This window comes from Callospermophilus lateralis, chromosome 14 (assembly GCF_048772815.1).
Source record: "Callospermophilus lateralis isolate mCalLat2 chromosome 14, mCalLat2.hap1, whole genome shotgun sequence".
Lineage (NCBI taxonomy): Eukaryota > Metazoa > Chordata > Mammalia > Rodentia > Sciuridae > Callospermophilus > Callospermophilus lateralis.
Genome location: NC_135318.1, coordinates 36,413,451 through 36,429,245, shown reverse-complemented (window position 1 = coordinate 36,429,245; position 15,795 = coordinate 36,413,451). Strand labels below are relative to the sequence as shown.

General features: G+C 50.0%; 1 protein-coding gene across 2 annotated transcripts in view; it reads right to left on the bottom strand.

The window, feature by feature from the left end:
- Prkce (protein kinase C epsilon) overlaps positions 1-15,795 on the bottom strand; it is a 475,888-nt gene that overhangs the window by 23,669 nt on the left and 436,424 nt on the right. For both annotated transcript variants that reach the window (XM_076833998.2, XM_076834000.2), the window contains 3 exons: positions 13,516-13,654; positions 8,702-8,890; positions 2,878-3,024 (listed from right to left, as the gene is read on the bottom strand). In XM_076833998.2, coding sequence (XP_076690113.1) covers positions 2,878-3,024; positions 8,702-8,890; positions 13,516-13,654 — 475 coding nt within the window. The remainder of the gene's footprint in view (positions 1-2,877; positions 3,025-8,701; positions 8,891-13,515; positions 13,655-15,795) is intronic.

Here is a 15,795-nt window from a genome sequence, read left to right as displayed (position 1 = left end):
CAGGATGCATACGAGACGGTTTCCATGGCGACGATGAGGAAGTCTTCAGGAAATTGATCTAGACACATTGTTGGGAGCTTTTGGATGTCCCACATCCTATCTCTTGGTCAACCTCTCAGGGGGTGGGGAAGCCACCAGAAGCCCACCTGAGCACTCCAGCAAAGGAAGTGTGCAGAGCCCTGCCCTCCAGTCCCAGGCATGGGTTCTCATGATGCCCAAGGAAGGGAAGCCCTGGTCCCTGTGCTCCAGAGGCCCAGGGGAGGTGGAATCCCATCTAACCCCTTTGACACTGCTGTTTCTGGGAGGTTTCTCATACCTTTGCCCAGAGGAGCACTTTCACACCTGAAGGACTCCCTGCCTGTCTGAGCCAAGATGAAGCTTACACACTATTGGAAGAAGTCACATGTCAGCCTCTTCTGTCCCTTCCTCCCTCTCCTCCTCTTTCCTCTGCATGGGTTCTGCATGGCCCTTGGGCCCACAGTCTCCTGGCACCTGTTTCTCAGGGCCCTCCCCTCATTCTTCCCAGGCTCCATGGAGGATGGGCACTGATCGAAGTGTGACTCCTCTTAGAAGCTCTGCAGCTTCAATGGACACCTAGTCTCAGTGTAAAGGCTGGAAGCTGGTGAGGAGCTGCTGGGACCAGGGACCTGGAGCCCTGAGCCTCTCAGAACTGCAGAAATCCCAGAGCAGGTGCCTCCACTGGAGTTGAGTGAAAACTAGGACAGGCCTATGGCAATCAAGGTCCTGATACCTATTATACCCCAGGGAGAGACTCAGCTCCAGGAATCCATAGGTTAAAACTCCTTATAAAGCTCTTCCCTCTTTCCTCCCTTCCAGGGGTCTCTCTACAGACTCTCTGGCTTCCTCTGGCCACACCAGCTCACTCCCCTGCTTACCTCCACCCTATGCCATGGGGAGGGGCCTCTCCATCCCTGTCTGGCCCACCTGGGGTAGGGTGCTCCTCAAACCTAGTTGAAAGTGGTTTTGCTGGCCTAGAGTCTCCATGTAAGTTCGTGCCATTTTGTAGATTGGTGCTGACATCGGATCAGCCATGATCTCATTCTGGTTTTCTGTTCATTGGGCCTGGGCTCTCCTTAGCTCCACTTCTCATTTTCCTTTGGGTTGAATTAACTTAGATTAAGTCTGAATTAAAATTCACCCTTAGATCTCAAGCTCTAATTTTTCCTTTTTCTCAGCAAGGTCTTTAGTGACCTACTTCTTCCATTTGGTCAGAGGCTCAATTAATCTTGTCCTTCAAGACCACTTTGTGAGGCCCCCATCCCCAGCCCTCAGGCAGGCTAGTGCCCGTAGTGAGCCCTGTGGCAGCAGAGGAGCAGTCAGCTGAAGGGGATGGAGCCCTAAACCTTCCTCGTCTCCCAAACCCTCAGCACAGGCTTGGTGCTGGGGGCCCAGAGCTATGGTGAAATGGGCCAGTGGAGGAGATGTTAGCAAAGAACCTAAGTCTAGCCTGTCTCAAACTGTTGCTCCCCCCAAAACATGCAAACCAAAGGAGGAAGCACATGAGGGACAGAGACAGGACAGGGGGTCCAGGCTTGGTTCACCCACCTCACTCTAGTCTGGCTGAGGCTAGGACCACACCCATCAGTTCAAGGGACCCTTGGAACATTTCTCAGCATTGCAGCACTACCAATAATGGCTCCCCAGGAGCCCCCTCAGGTGGAGTGGAATTCTCTGCAGATCCACCAAATCCCTGAGGGTCTTTTCTGTACTTGGAAGTGGGAAGGGAGGGCTTTTCTGATAGGATGCAGTGGCTGAGGGCCCCCTGGGTGACCTTAGGTCTTCCCTGTCTGGGACTCCAGTCCCCTAGCTCTAGCCTTCTGCCTAATAGACTCTTCCCTTTTACCTTTCATCATCCCACTCCTTAAACTCATTGGAAACCCACCAGGTGGCCACCCCAATTCTCAATCTGAAGGATTTATTTCCTTAGTGGGCTACAAAACAACAGAATTAAGATCTCACACACACACACACACACACACACACACACCTGTACACGTACACACACATGCACAGACACACACATATGCACACACACACACACACACACCTGTACACGTACACACACATGCACACACACACACGCACACACACACTCACACACACACACACCTGCACACGTGCACACACACTCAGTCTCTGCTTTTCTCCTTCCTCTCAGGAGCATGCAGGGCCCCACTCCATTTCAGCAGAAGGCCACAGTCAAGACATGGCCCTTGTTTTCCAAGGCAAGCCCATGCTGCACGTCTCCTCCTCTTTCCAACCTCTGAGCTGCAAGACCCTTCACTACCCACCACGGTGACCGCCAAAGCAGCAGGCCTAAGGCTCTGGGGTTGTGGGTGACAGGGGGCTGTGGGTGACAGAAGGCAGGGGGAGGAGAGCGGGGCTGAGAAGGGGCTCTGGGACAGGGCCTAGGGCAACAGCCCTCCACAGGGGAGACTCCCTGCAGGTCCCAGCACACACTGGGTGCTAGTGGCACATAGTGACCATGACCAGCATTGAAATAAACTAACTTAAAAAACAACCCCATCTATCTATAGAGAAACCTTGTATCTCTACCGGTCACGGGAAACCAGCATCATTTGTGATTTTTTTTAAATCAAAATAAAGAAATAAACCTCAACTGGAATCACAAGTGTTCTCCTGGGGCCAACATCTTGGTTACTGTGCGGCTTACGGATTCTCGGCCGTCAGTGCTTAGGGCCCAAGAGACTCTCTTAGGTGGGTCTCTGGGCCGCCTCCTGCCCAAGTCGCTCAGGCCGTGAAACGTGCCCCACAACACCCTTTGGGGGCACGCGCCACCTGTGCACCAGTGCGGGCCCCACCCACGGGGTAGCGGGTGCTCGTGGCTCCACTTACAATTCTCGGTTTGAAGGGCGGCTTGATCTTCTTCTGCTCCAGGAGCACCCAGTCGATCTCCTTGAAGAAGGGGTGCTGCTTGATGGCGTCTTCACCGTTCTGCGCAGCCACACAGCCCAGGCGCTTGTGGGGGTTCTTGGTCATGAACTGCAGGGAGGGGGACACAACACAGAATTACCCACAGAGCCTCGGCGGACACAGGTTGCAGGCAAGAGCCGGAAGTCGGTCCAGGTGGCATCCTCCACACCACCTCCCAGGACGGTGTTTTCAATCTTGCGGTTTGAGGGGCTTCCTTTCTCGGGCATTCTGAGCGTGCACATGGACGGAGTGTGTGTCCAGTTGCCGTTCTAAACTTAGCGTTTATGTTAATTCATTTCATCCTCACACAGTCTGATGACATACTATTATTATCTCTACTTTATAAAACAGGTGCTTGAGGCACAGAATAATTAACTGGGTCAAGGTCACATAGCTAGCAAGCTGAGATGAGGATCTCAGGTTCTTGCTCACTCTCAGATACCCCCTCAGATTCAAGTCTTCCCATCAAGGTGACTAAGTGAGACAGCAATTCCTTTTTGAGGTTAAGGAAAGAAAGAAGACCAGGTATGCATGTGCACGCAAGATCATACCTCCTCTGTCCTTTTCCTTTTCCAGATCTGGCCCCTTCCCACTTTTTAAATATCTGAATTTCCAATCTACACAAAGTGTCAATGTAGGTTCAAGAGATCACAAAACAAGAAAACAAAAGGCTACTGCTTTTCAGTGCTTACATGTGAAACCATACTGATGTGCTTTGTCCTTTCTGGGTGGTGTCCTGTGACCCACACACCAGGGGAATTCATTTCTGGTAAATGGGTCAGAGGTTGGTAAACATTACTTTAATTGAGCAGCTTCTCATCTGCACCCTGCCAACCCCGATGGCCCTTTGCATCCCCTCACCTCTCCAGTCCTCAGGCATTTTCTACCAACCAGTCAAAACGCTGCCTCCTCTGGGAGCTTCTCCAGATTCTCTTCTCTGTCGATCCCTTGGGCCCCATATTTCTGGTTTACTTAAATTGTCATTCATCTAAATTCCCTTGGCGACTTCTGGGATTTGGAAATCAGTCCCATCTGCCCAGCACCTGGCTTCATGTCTGCCTCCTACTGTGAGCTCAGTGAACTGTAATGAGTGAATAGGAGGCTAAAGCCTGGGCCTCAGCTCACTGTGCTGAGGAAGAGAGACTGCATGATGGCCTTGTATGGTTGAGCACTGCATGACTCTGTGAGGCAAAAGGCCTTCTCTAGAGTCTTACACCATTTTCACACCGGCAGCTGTCCTCAGAGACACAGCCCAGTAGCCAGAGTGACACAAAAGCTGGTCTGGCTCTAAAACCAAGTGACAATGTGAGGAAGTGGAGTGTTCCAAGGCCGGGGGAGTAGAAGAGTCTTCTTCACCTACTCAGCTCTTCCTGGTCCCTCTCCTGGGAGGGGAAGTGTGGAGGTTAAGGAGGACATACATCCTAGGAAGCCTCCCCTGAGCCAGAGACTGTGCTCGCAGACACTAACCAGCTAACACAGTTGTGACCTCTAGGTTCTGAATTCTCCTGGTCAAAGCTTCTCAACCTCAGTGCTACTGACATTTCGGACCAGATACTTCTTTGTATCAGGAATTCTCCTGTGTGTCGTGGGCTGTTTAGCAGCAACTCTGGCCTTTGCCCTTCATGTGTCAGAAGCAACCCCCTCACACCCCAAGTTGTGTCTGCTAAAAATCTCTCCAGGTACTGCTGACCATGGGCCTTGGACAGACACACGTGGCCCCCCGTGGAGAACTGCTGCTCCGTCAGCCAGAATGAGCAGCTTTGCCACTGTGCTGGCAAGAAGGCTCATGGGAAAATGGCTGGGCCGTGTCAGGGCTGGGGGGGTGGGATGGTGCTGCTTGGTGGGACATGGTGTCCTGGCTGCTGTGGGTGCTAGAGGCCATTCCTCAGCCCATCAGCTGACCTGGAACCAGATGGGGCTCTGGGAACGAGAACAGGAGAAAGCTCCCATCTCTTCCCCAAGAGGGCGAAGGTCCTCTGTGGTGGAGCCCCATGGCAGCTGCCCTCACATGGCAGCTCCACAGTGAACGGAGACACATCTGTCAAGAGATGCCATTGAAGGGAAAAGGCAAGATCCCTCATTGGGAGGAAAACAAAATACATGCAACAGCTTTTGAAAGTCTGTCTAAAAAAGGTAAAGAAATAAGAATTGGTATCTGCATTTGCTTGCATATACCTAAGGAAATTCTGGGAGGGTCTATAAAAATCTAAAAACAGAGTCACTCATAGGTAGGTGTGAGAAACAGGCAGATGGGAGTAGGAATGATACAGAGAACTTTCCCCGCATCCCACTTTATACATTTCCCTTTAAAAAACAAAAACAAAATAAAACCTATTCCAAACGGCAAGCAAATAATGACACAAGCAAAGCCCTATGTATAAACTAGAGGAAAGAACAGAATTCATTTTGCAAAGTTGGATGGTGCAGTCCCCTAAGCCAGATTCCCTCTTGTGGGAGGTCATTCTGCCAAAGGCTCGTGAAGGGAAGTCAACATGGAAGAGGCTAGAGAGAAGTGAGGCCCCCAGAGTCCCCTGTGGGTATTAGCTGAGTGCTGGCCTGGCAGGTGCTCGGGACTTGCTGGTTAAAATCCCCTCTCTCCTTCCCACCGACATGTCAGTCTCCATTGTTCCTCATGGGCTGGGATGGGTGAAGGGGATGCCATCACTTGAGGATACAAGGTACACACTCCCAGTTCTCCTGGAGCATGCAGAAGAGTAAAGGAGGCCGAGAGACACCAGTAATCACCCAAGAGAATCAACTAATTGTGATGAATGGCACCAGAGAAGCCCAGCCGGCTGCCAGCCTGTAACAGGGAGGGGCCCCTCTGAAGCAGGGAAGTTGGTGAAGGGTTCCCTGAGGCAGCAACATTAAGAAGGAGACCCGAAGGAGGAGCAAGAAGTACCCAGGAAAAAGGAGGAGGTGGAGAGTGGACAGGGAGTAGGCTGGCTGCAGGGGTGCAGAGCAGGAAAGCACATGCACTCGGGCTAATGTGCCAGAGCAGAGTCCCCGAGGGGGAATGGCAGGGCGGTAGCCAGGGTCCCCTGTGTGATCTTGCAGGCTTCATTGAAGATATGGGTCATGGCTGAATTTTAAATAGGGCATGAGGTCCGAGATGCTTGAAGACAGAGATGGCAAGAAGGCAGCAGGGGACCCTGTGAGGAGATCCTGCAGTTCCCCAAAGGACAGGTGGTGGCAGCTTGAACTCAGGTGGTAGAGGTAGAGCACAGAGAAACGTAACCAGAATGAAACATTTTCAGAGGGAGAAGGCCTTGATTGACAGGCTGTTGGAGGAAGAGAAGGTGATGTCAAGCAGAGTGCCCACATTTCCAGCTCTGCAGTCAGGAGGGTGGGGTGTCATTTACTGAGCCAGGGAGCTTGGGAGCATGCAGATTTGAGAGGGTAATCATGAGCTCAGTTTGGGGTTGCACTGAATATGAGGGGCCTCTGGACAGCTGGGTGGAGGTGTGGAGGAGGGAATTGAGAACAGTTCTGCAAACTGCAAGTGGGTGTGGCTGAGCTGTGGGCTTCATTGACATTGCTGGTGCAGAGCACAGGGGAAGAAGGGGAGAGCACTGGGCTATGGGCAAGCCCAGGGACAGAGGAGAACCAGGGCTCAGTCCTGAAGAAAGAGCCATGCATGACAGACTTCACTCATGAAGGGATCCAGTGAGCTAACGAGTGACATCAGCCAGGAACTGGTAAGGGCAGGGGCCAAAGACTGGCTCTCCAGAGTGACCATGTAAGGGTTTGCTGTGGCTCTTGACTTCTTTCTAATTCAACAAGTTATAATCATTTAACATGGAGAGATTTTACATAAAAATCTGGATTTTAGTCAGGCACGGTGGCGCATGCCTATAATCCCAGAAGCTCAGGAGGCTGACGCAGGAGGATCACAAGTTCAAAGCCAGCCTCAGCAAAAGCGAGGTGCTAAGTAACTCAGCGAAACCCTGCCTCTAAATAAAATACAAAATAGGGCTGGGGATGTGGCTCAGTGGTCTAGTGCCCCCGAGAGGGTAGCTTCCTACCCTCCAATGCCACCAAAAAAATAATCTGGATTTCAGGCTTTGAAAGCCAGTAGCCAGGGAATGGACACCACTGAGATAGGTGAGTGCTCCCCAACTTAGTCTGCTACCTCCCTAGTCCAGGTCAACTGTTCCATCACCTACTTGGTTGAACTTTGCAATCTGTGGCAAAAGCAAGAAGCAGAGCGCTAAGAGCTGCTGCCTTCCATGTTTCAAAGAATCTCTGGCAGCGCCTGCAGTGTGCCTCAGGCCTCAGGTGCAGCCATGAAATGAAGTGGACAAAACTCCTGCCCTCATGGAGCTTACCTTCTCATGGAAGAAAAGTGCTAAACATAAAAAATAAACACAATCCATAATTCATAGAGAATACTGGGAAGTGGAAAATGCTATCAGGAATAAATGGAGCAGGAGGGAGGGCACAGAGAAGAGGGTACACAAGTTTTAATTTTTCAAGGGCTGGGGGAGGACAGAGGAGCCTCGTTGACAAGTCGCTCTTGGGCCAACACTTGAAAACATCCACTGATGTGTCCCCACATGCAGGGGCAGCAGGGGAAGAGGAAGCAAAGGAGTGGAGAAGCTGCCCAAATGCCAGGGAGAACAGGGCCAAGTGCCAGAGCGCAAGGACAAAGAGGGCTTTAACACAGAGCAGCTCAGCTGCGTCAGTGAATGTGGCTGGGAGGCACCAAGGCCAGGGGTCCCGGAGCCACAGGGAGCCACAGGAGGCCAAGGAGGAACAGGGGGTGAAGCAATGGAGGCAGGTGTGTGTGCGCCCCAGAAACCTGCTCAAGGATTTTACATCTGGTTAAGCTTTTCACATGACTTACTTAATGAAGACAAGTGATGCTGATTTCCCATCTATTATAGGGACCGATAAATTCCTTCGTAACATATGTGTGATTAAATAAAGATTGGGAGTCATGAAAAGAACAAGGAAAGCAAATGGTGAAACACAAGAGTTTTCGAATATGGCAGGTTTGGTGGATGCGGCCTGTTCAACTGCTGTGCTTTGGAGCATCCTGATAGAAGAAAGAAGCCAGGACTAGAAATCGAGGTTCCAGGGCTGTCACCCTCGCCCTGCTTCAGCCCAGCAAGGTGACCTTGGGCAAACTGGTTGCCATCCCTGCACTGAGGGAATGTCACTTACTTGACCTCGTACCAATGTCATTACATTGCAGACATGGCTATGTTGAGAAAGTACAGTGTTTTCACCCGTGAGGGTCATTGGCAGGGCAGGGACAGGCTCCACTGTGCCTGAATACAGCATGGCTGCCCGGATCTTGAGTGGACATCATCTTTTCTGGTTGGCTACTCAGGCATAGTGATGCTGTCATGGACACCAGCTGGGCTGTCCTCCCTGCCCTTCACTCCTCTCTCTTCTGCAGAGGAGGCTTCAATGCAGACAGGCCTCTGGTGGCAGAGAAGCAGGCGGCCTTAGCCTGAGTGTGAGGAGCAGAGGGGATGACCCAGGCTGGGCTGGATCTGTTCCCTCTGAGATGCTGGAGGACACAGATGCACATGGTGTACCATCTCAGGAAACCCACACACACGCTGTCCCTTTCCCACAAGCAGAGCCACTGTCCCAGGCCCCCTTCTCTGCAGCAGTGTCTGAACCCTGCCTGAACTCCCCACGGGGGCTGTTTTAACTCGTCTCTCATCCCGTGGTGAGAAGAGGTGTGTGGTGGCGGGCAAGGAGCCCCAGGGGCAGGTCAGGGGCAATGACTCACGGCTTTCAAGATGCTGACGGCCTCCTTGCTGAGCCAGACTGGGTACAGCACATCATCATGGAGGATGGATTCAAACAGATCGTCTTCGTTGTCAGCCTCAAAGGGGGGCTGCCCAGCCATCATCTCATACATCAGCACTCCCAGGGCCCACCAGTCCACTGAGGGGCCATATTCCAACTCCTGCAGGATCTGTTCAGGAAATAGGCAACATTAGGGACCACCAAAGAATGCCCCCCACCCAGTGCAACACCCGTGCCACCAATGCCCGTGGGGAGGTCTGCATCTCTGACTCACTCCCCTACAGCGTGGAGCTCTGTCATGTTACCTGGGGGCAGGGCATCTAAGGCAGCAAGCTCCAAGAACTGGGCTGGGATGCACTTTGTCAGAGGCTGATTGCCATCTCTCCAATAGTCTATCCTTCAGTGGGAACAAATGGCTGTTTCTTTGAGCTCCAGATGAAGTCCCTGACTTGCATTCAGGGTTATATTTTAAAAAATGCATATCTCAACACTAAAACCAGGGTCAGGAAAGCAAAGATGCAGACTGAGAGAGACACAAGCAAGCTGTGAGTGGCTGATTCAGGTCTCTGTCTCACACAGCCCCTTGGCATGCTCAGTGCGCCCAGGGAAAGGTAACAGGAATCTCAGTCTGTCCCTAAATGGTGACAATGTTGGATTTACCTGGGCCCTGTGCTCCTGGGAAGGAAATTAAAGAAAATAAGCCTTCCCATCTCTTTTGTCTCCTACCCACCAAGGACCCACTCTGCTCTACATAGACCCATCTCCATTGTTCCTCATGATTGCCACGAGACTCACTGATGAACTCCTCATTTACCTGCCTCTAAAAAGCCCCAGACCCCTTGCTTTTTTTCTGTTTTTTTTTTTTTTTTTAAACCAGCCTCATGAATGAATGTTCTCTGCACTTCCATAGCCAGAGCCCAATTATCTTTTTTATTGTCTGGTACAACTTTGTCTTTGGCAATAGTTACTGGTCTTCCTGATGTTCTCTTGGTCTCTCTCTTTTCCTCTGTCCAAATGTACAGAGTCAAAATCACTTGGTTAAATGCATACATGACATACTAAAACATTCTTCCAGAGCAATCCTAAATTGCTGGGGAGTAAATAGGAAGACTTGAGTAAAAGCATCTAAAACACTCATGCAGTTTTGGAATCTTTTCATTTAGGAATGAAAACGAAGTAAGAAATGCAGCCAACTCCAAATTATTTGGGGCTAGTCATCTGCTTCAATAGTAGCTGTGGTCTCACTGCCAAGGGATTAGTGCTACAGGTCCCACCACCCTGAGGAGCCATTGATTCCACTCTGTTCCAAAGTCAAAGTCAGCTCCTTCTCAACCTTATGAGATCCAGCACCTCACCTGGATCTCCACGGCTTATTGGCACTACCAGTTTCTGTCCTTTGAGGTCATGGTTAGGCCCTATTCTCCTCCAAAAAGCGTTCCTGGATTTCCTCAGCTCTTTCTCCTATCTCCTGAAGTTCCTGCCTGTTCCTAAGATATGCAAGTGCTTCAAATATGTTATTGCATTTTTAGCTATTTCCAAGGTCAGCTGTCTCCCCAGGGCTTTCTAAAGCACCGGAGCAAGGGTTCTAGCATTCTTCTGAGCCCACCATCATGACCAGCCCATTCCAGTGCTCAAGAATATATAATATTGTGTGATATATAATTTGTGTATCTACCGCTATGTGTATCTTACTGGGTGCAACTTGTTAACTCCTGGGTTCAGGGGGGCTTTGGGTGATAAGGTGGCCCCACTTTTGCCTCAGGGAGGTGGGACAGCTGGGGTCTGTGCCTCTGCGGAGTGGTGACAAGACCTCCAGGTGGTTCTGTGTGCTAAGACGAAAGATGGTGCTGTGAGAACCACAGAGTGATCCTATCTACCCTTCCCCAACCCCTTCAGAGCCTTCTTGTTTTGAGTGGCATTTATTAAATGTCTTTCGTGCTTGGGTCTAATTACCTGCTCTTAATTTCATGTTGGCAACAGAGCTGGTGAGAGGGCAAGGCTTTGTAAGCCATGGGAGGATCTGGCATGGCAGCCAATCCCTCGAGTAGGTCAGAGCCGGGGTAGGAGAGAGGGCAGGTGTTGGGCCTAATGACACTAGGTGTTGCCCAGGATGGGCGGCCACTTCCTGGGGAACAGGGCCAGGCATGGAGAAAGGAGAGATGGGCCAGAGGAGCTAGCCAAGTGTTTGTGGTGGAAGAGAAGCTGTAGGCCGGCCGAGCTGAAGCCTCAGAAGATGGCTCTGGTTTCAGGGTTGGACTCTCTTATTTGAATAGAGGCTGTGCCTTCAGAAGCACGCCCCTGCTTTAATCTCATTAGATTCTCAAAACACCCTGCTGAGATGGGCAGGGTCAGCATGAAGATTCTCATTTGAAAGACAGGAACCAAAGGCTCAGAAGTCTCAGGACTAACTTCATCAAGGGATCAAGGACACATGGGGGCATTCTGGCATGTTTTTCTTGCCTCATTACATAATCTAACAATGAAGATAATGGAGCCACCAGTAAGCCAGGGATCACTGTGGGCCAGGCACCATGCTAAGAACTTTGGAGGGATAATTTTATTTAATCTTTCCACTAGCCCTTGATAAAGACAGTGACCCCTTACTTTATCAGCTGTACTCTGCCTGTCATAAGACCAGGGATGTCTGCCATTTCTGGTGTCATGGCGATCCTATGCAGTGGGGCATGCTGGACAGAGCAGGAAGAAAGAGTGGTAGCACCTCATTATAAACACACGTGGGGTGCTTTGGGCTGAATGGGTGTTTTGTCTGTTGTAAAGTGAGGTTTGTCTTGGATGGGGTCCTTAAATACTATGCTGGAGTATCAATCCTTCCATTCTGACATGGACTCAGAGGAATTGGAACCAAGCATTGTCATGATAAAGGATAAATGAGGACAGGGCGCAGTGGCACACACCTGTAATCCCAGAGGCTCGGGAGGCTGAGGTAGGAGGATGAGAGTTCGAAGCCAGCCTCAGCAAAAGCGAGGTACTAAGTAACTCAGTGAGACCCTGTCTCTAAATAAAATACAAAATAGGGCTGGGGATGTGGCTCAGAGATTGAATGCCCCCAAGCTCAATCCCTGGTACCAAAATAAATAAATAAATAAAGAAGATGGGAAAACCAGGTCCCAATAGAGTGTTCTCACTTCCATTTATCTCTTCTTGAAGGTTGAATTCCTAGTGTTACTGCCAAGCGAAAAGACTAGCAGAGAGACCAGAATCGTTACTGTTTGGATCTCTTAGAATATTAAAGCTTTAAAGAGAATTTACCTATTACAACTCACCTGTCTCACTTCTAGACCCTCCCCAGGGCTCCCCAGCTGTGGTCTGGCCTGTGAAGACTCTCAGCTGTCCATCCCTTATGCTCTGTCTTCTGATCTGTACTGTGGCTTGCCACTCTTCTTCCCTGGGACAGGTCTGTTCCTCCAGAACAACCCTTAGTGGATCCCCAGTTCCTATCAGAATCAAGCCATATCCCTAGGCCCTTTAGCTAACCTTGTTCATTATTGCGAGTGCTAAGGAACCTCTGCTCACGCTACACTAATTTTCCTTAAAAATACCAAGGTGTTTTTATTCCTAGGCCTTTGCTCATGTTGAAATGTCACAAGTTCCCATTCATTCATTCATTCATTCAACCAACCATTACAAAGAACCTGATTTGTGTGCTGGATCCTGGGAGTACCCAGATTGTAAACACATACTCTGCCTTGAAAGGATTCAGAGCTCAGGGATACTGAACCTCTACCCTGACTCTGCTTTTTTTCTGATCCTCTTGTTTGCAGGAAAGTTCTCCCACCCCTACAGCCATGGGAAATCATTATTCTTTATAATTCAGTTCATCCTCCGGGTGCTCCAAAGAAGCCCTCCCACTTCCCTGAGGGTACCATCTTGTTTTATGTACTGACTTATTCTGCTTAATTACCTGTTGACTTAGCTGTCACTCCCTCTAGGCCAAAAAGTTTCCTTAGAAGAAGGAGATTTTTTACCCCAACTCAGTCAATTTTTTTACCCCAATGCTGCTTGTATCTAGCAAGTACTCAAACAATGCCTATTAGGAGAAAATGAAATCCAAATGTGCTAATATCTCTCTGAATGTGCAATGCTTAATGAGACTGGTTCCCATCTTACATGTCTCAGAGCTATCAAGATCATTTTGATTAAGTGTCATGATAGGCCTAGCTTAAATCTGAATCATCCACAAACACTATGTTTCTCTTGGGTTAGGCAAGATTGGAAGGATTCAAAGCAAACAAGCCCTTCCCGATAAGCAGAACACCCAAACAACATACAAGGTGACCCATTGGTGATGCTAAAAATGAATGTCTCTGATCTCTGCTTATATTGTGCTCTCCTCCCTCCATCCTGCATTCCCACTAGGTGGATCTGACACTGAGGGGAAATGGCGGGTGATTTCTGGTTTCTGGCGGCAAGTTACAGCTGATAAAGCAAATGGCTGCCTTTTTCTATGGTGCTTTTTATTGTGCTTATTAAGAAGTGAAAATGATGATGAAAGTCCACAATTTGTCTTAGTCCTACTTTTATTGGTGACCGGGGACTAGGATGAGGAGTGATGCTCAGTGAGACCCTGCCCAGATACAGGTCTGTCACTTAGCTGACCCATCCTCCTCCAGTCACCACCACATCTTTATTGAGATCACTGAACCTTTAACCTTCCCCCGACTCCCTCCTGGAATCCATCCTGGTAGTGCTAGGAGAAGGCATTACGAGATGACCCCAGTGCACGATGACCCCTGCCTCACCAGGAGGAGGTGGCCGTTCACATACAGGTCTTACCTCGGGAGCTATGTAATCGGGAGTCCCACAGAATGTGGTGGTTGTCACGCCATTCAGAATCCCTTCCTTGCACATCCCAAAGTCGGCCAGTTTGCAGTGACCTTCTGCATCTAGAAGAATGTTGTCCAGTTTCAAATCCCTGTAAGACAGGCCAAGGCTGCATGGTTAATGTCTCATTCACCCTGATCGGGTCTTCTGGAGTTGAAGAGATGTGCACATCCTAGGGAAATCTCCAGAAGAGAAAGTCCTGACAGGGGTGACGTGCCCCAAATCAATCTCAGTCCAGGGGTCTCTCATGTTGGTCAACTGTGGCCAGTGCTGCCACTCTCTTCAGCATGAAGAAGGAGCTTCCACAACCCCAGGAACATATCAAGACCACTGCAGCTTAACAGATTAAAGTTAGTAGCTATTTACCAAAGACCTGCCATGCATTGAAATTCATATTATTGAGACCTTCCTTTGAGAGAAAGGGGCAGCTTATCCTCCATCTGTCATGAGTTAATCAGCAGAGGGACACATGGTGACATTAGTATACATATTAACATCACCCAAGAATCAGGTACTTTTTTTTTTTTTTGGTGCCTGGGATTGAACCCAGAGCCATTCTACCTCTTATTTTGAGACAGTGTCTCACTAAATTGCTGAGGGTCTCACTAAGTTGCTGAAGCTGGCCTTGGACTTAAGATCCTCCTGCCTCAGCATCCCAAATCTCTGGAATTACAGGTGTGCATCCCTGCACCTGGCTCAGGTGCTACTTCTTTCAGGGAAGGAAGTATGTGAGCTGCTGGATTTCAGAGGGGGGACAGCACAGATGGCTGGTGCAGGCAGTGAGGGCTTCTAGGGAGCAGTGGCTCAAGTCTGGATAGAGGCTTGGTTTGGATAGACCATGAGGACAGAAGGTGGGAGGGAGAGGAGGTAGATGCAAAAGGTGCTAAAGAGACCACAGAATTGGGTCTAAATGGTGAGGAAAGACAGGTATTTTGGGACCAACCTCAGAGAACCTCAGATGCCAGGAAGAGGGTTCTGAAATCCGTTCCCACAGCAACAGACACCCTATCTAGGGGAGCACCATGTGTGTACAGCATCAGTCTTCCATGGGTGGCAAGCTGAGGGGAGGAACTGGTTGCAATAACCTAGGCTTAGAGGTTGTGGATAGTTCTGTACAGAAGGTGAGGGCCATGGTGGGGGGCATGCCAGCCTCAGCCAGTATGGCTCCCCTCTGCTCTGTTTTACACTTTGGGGTTCTATGCAAGAACTTATATGAAACCTGGGGTTCTAAGTAAAAATTTCTCTACCACCCAAGCCTGGAAACCCCAGGCTTTGGCTTGTAGAAGAATCCAGACTATCCAGATGGACATTCCCACCCTGGGCCTCCTTCAGCAGCCACTCTGGGCTGAAAGGGGGTCTTGCAAAGAACAACCATTCCCCTGCATGCAGAGAGCAGGAAGGGCCATGCTCATGACCTGCTGGCATTTGAACTTGAACTCCAGCCACCGCCAGGGACCCGGGCCTGAGTGCAGAGGTGGGGCAGGAAGCGCTTTAGGACCTGCCTGCCTTGCTTCCATGACCCTGTTTCCGTTTACAGCTGGGACTCTGGGAAAGAAGAGAGCACATAAAATGTGCTGCTCTAAGCAAATGCTTGTGAACTACAGAGAGAACAGTGAGCCCAACCAAGCCGAGCCGCTGAGGCCAGTCTCCCTGACCCCTGCCCTGGCAGTGTGCGCGGTTAAGGCTCACCTCTGGCTGGGGGTAAGAAAGCAGGGACAAATGCTGGGCTGGGATCCAGGTGCCCTGGGGTTTTTCACTAATGATGGCATGGCCCTGCAGAGTCACCTGGCTGGGCCAATCCCCTACCTGTCAAATCAGAATAACACACTCTGTTTGTGGGCTTGTTTGACGGACTAATGGGATAAACAGTGTGAAAGATGAAGGTATTTAATATCACTACATGCATTTCCTACAGGGGGAATCTGAGTTCCAGGCAGGGAGTCCTGCCTGCCCACTTGCAAATGTTTCCTCACCAGCCAGCAGGTTCTTTGGGCTCTGCTACATCAAGTTCCCCCTCTGTGCTCTAATATCCAGAATTGCCTTTCCAAGGTCTGTATGGATGTGAGACGATCATAGTGGCAATACTAATAGTAGAAGTAACAAGAATAATGCTTCTGCATGTGTGGAAAGCAGCTCGTGATTGACATTCATGCCCTGAAGACCCCTGTGTGTTAGGAAGTGCATGCTCTGCTACTACTTTATCCTTGCACAAATAAGTAAAAGGGAGAGGGA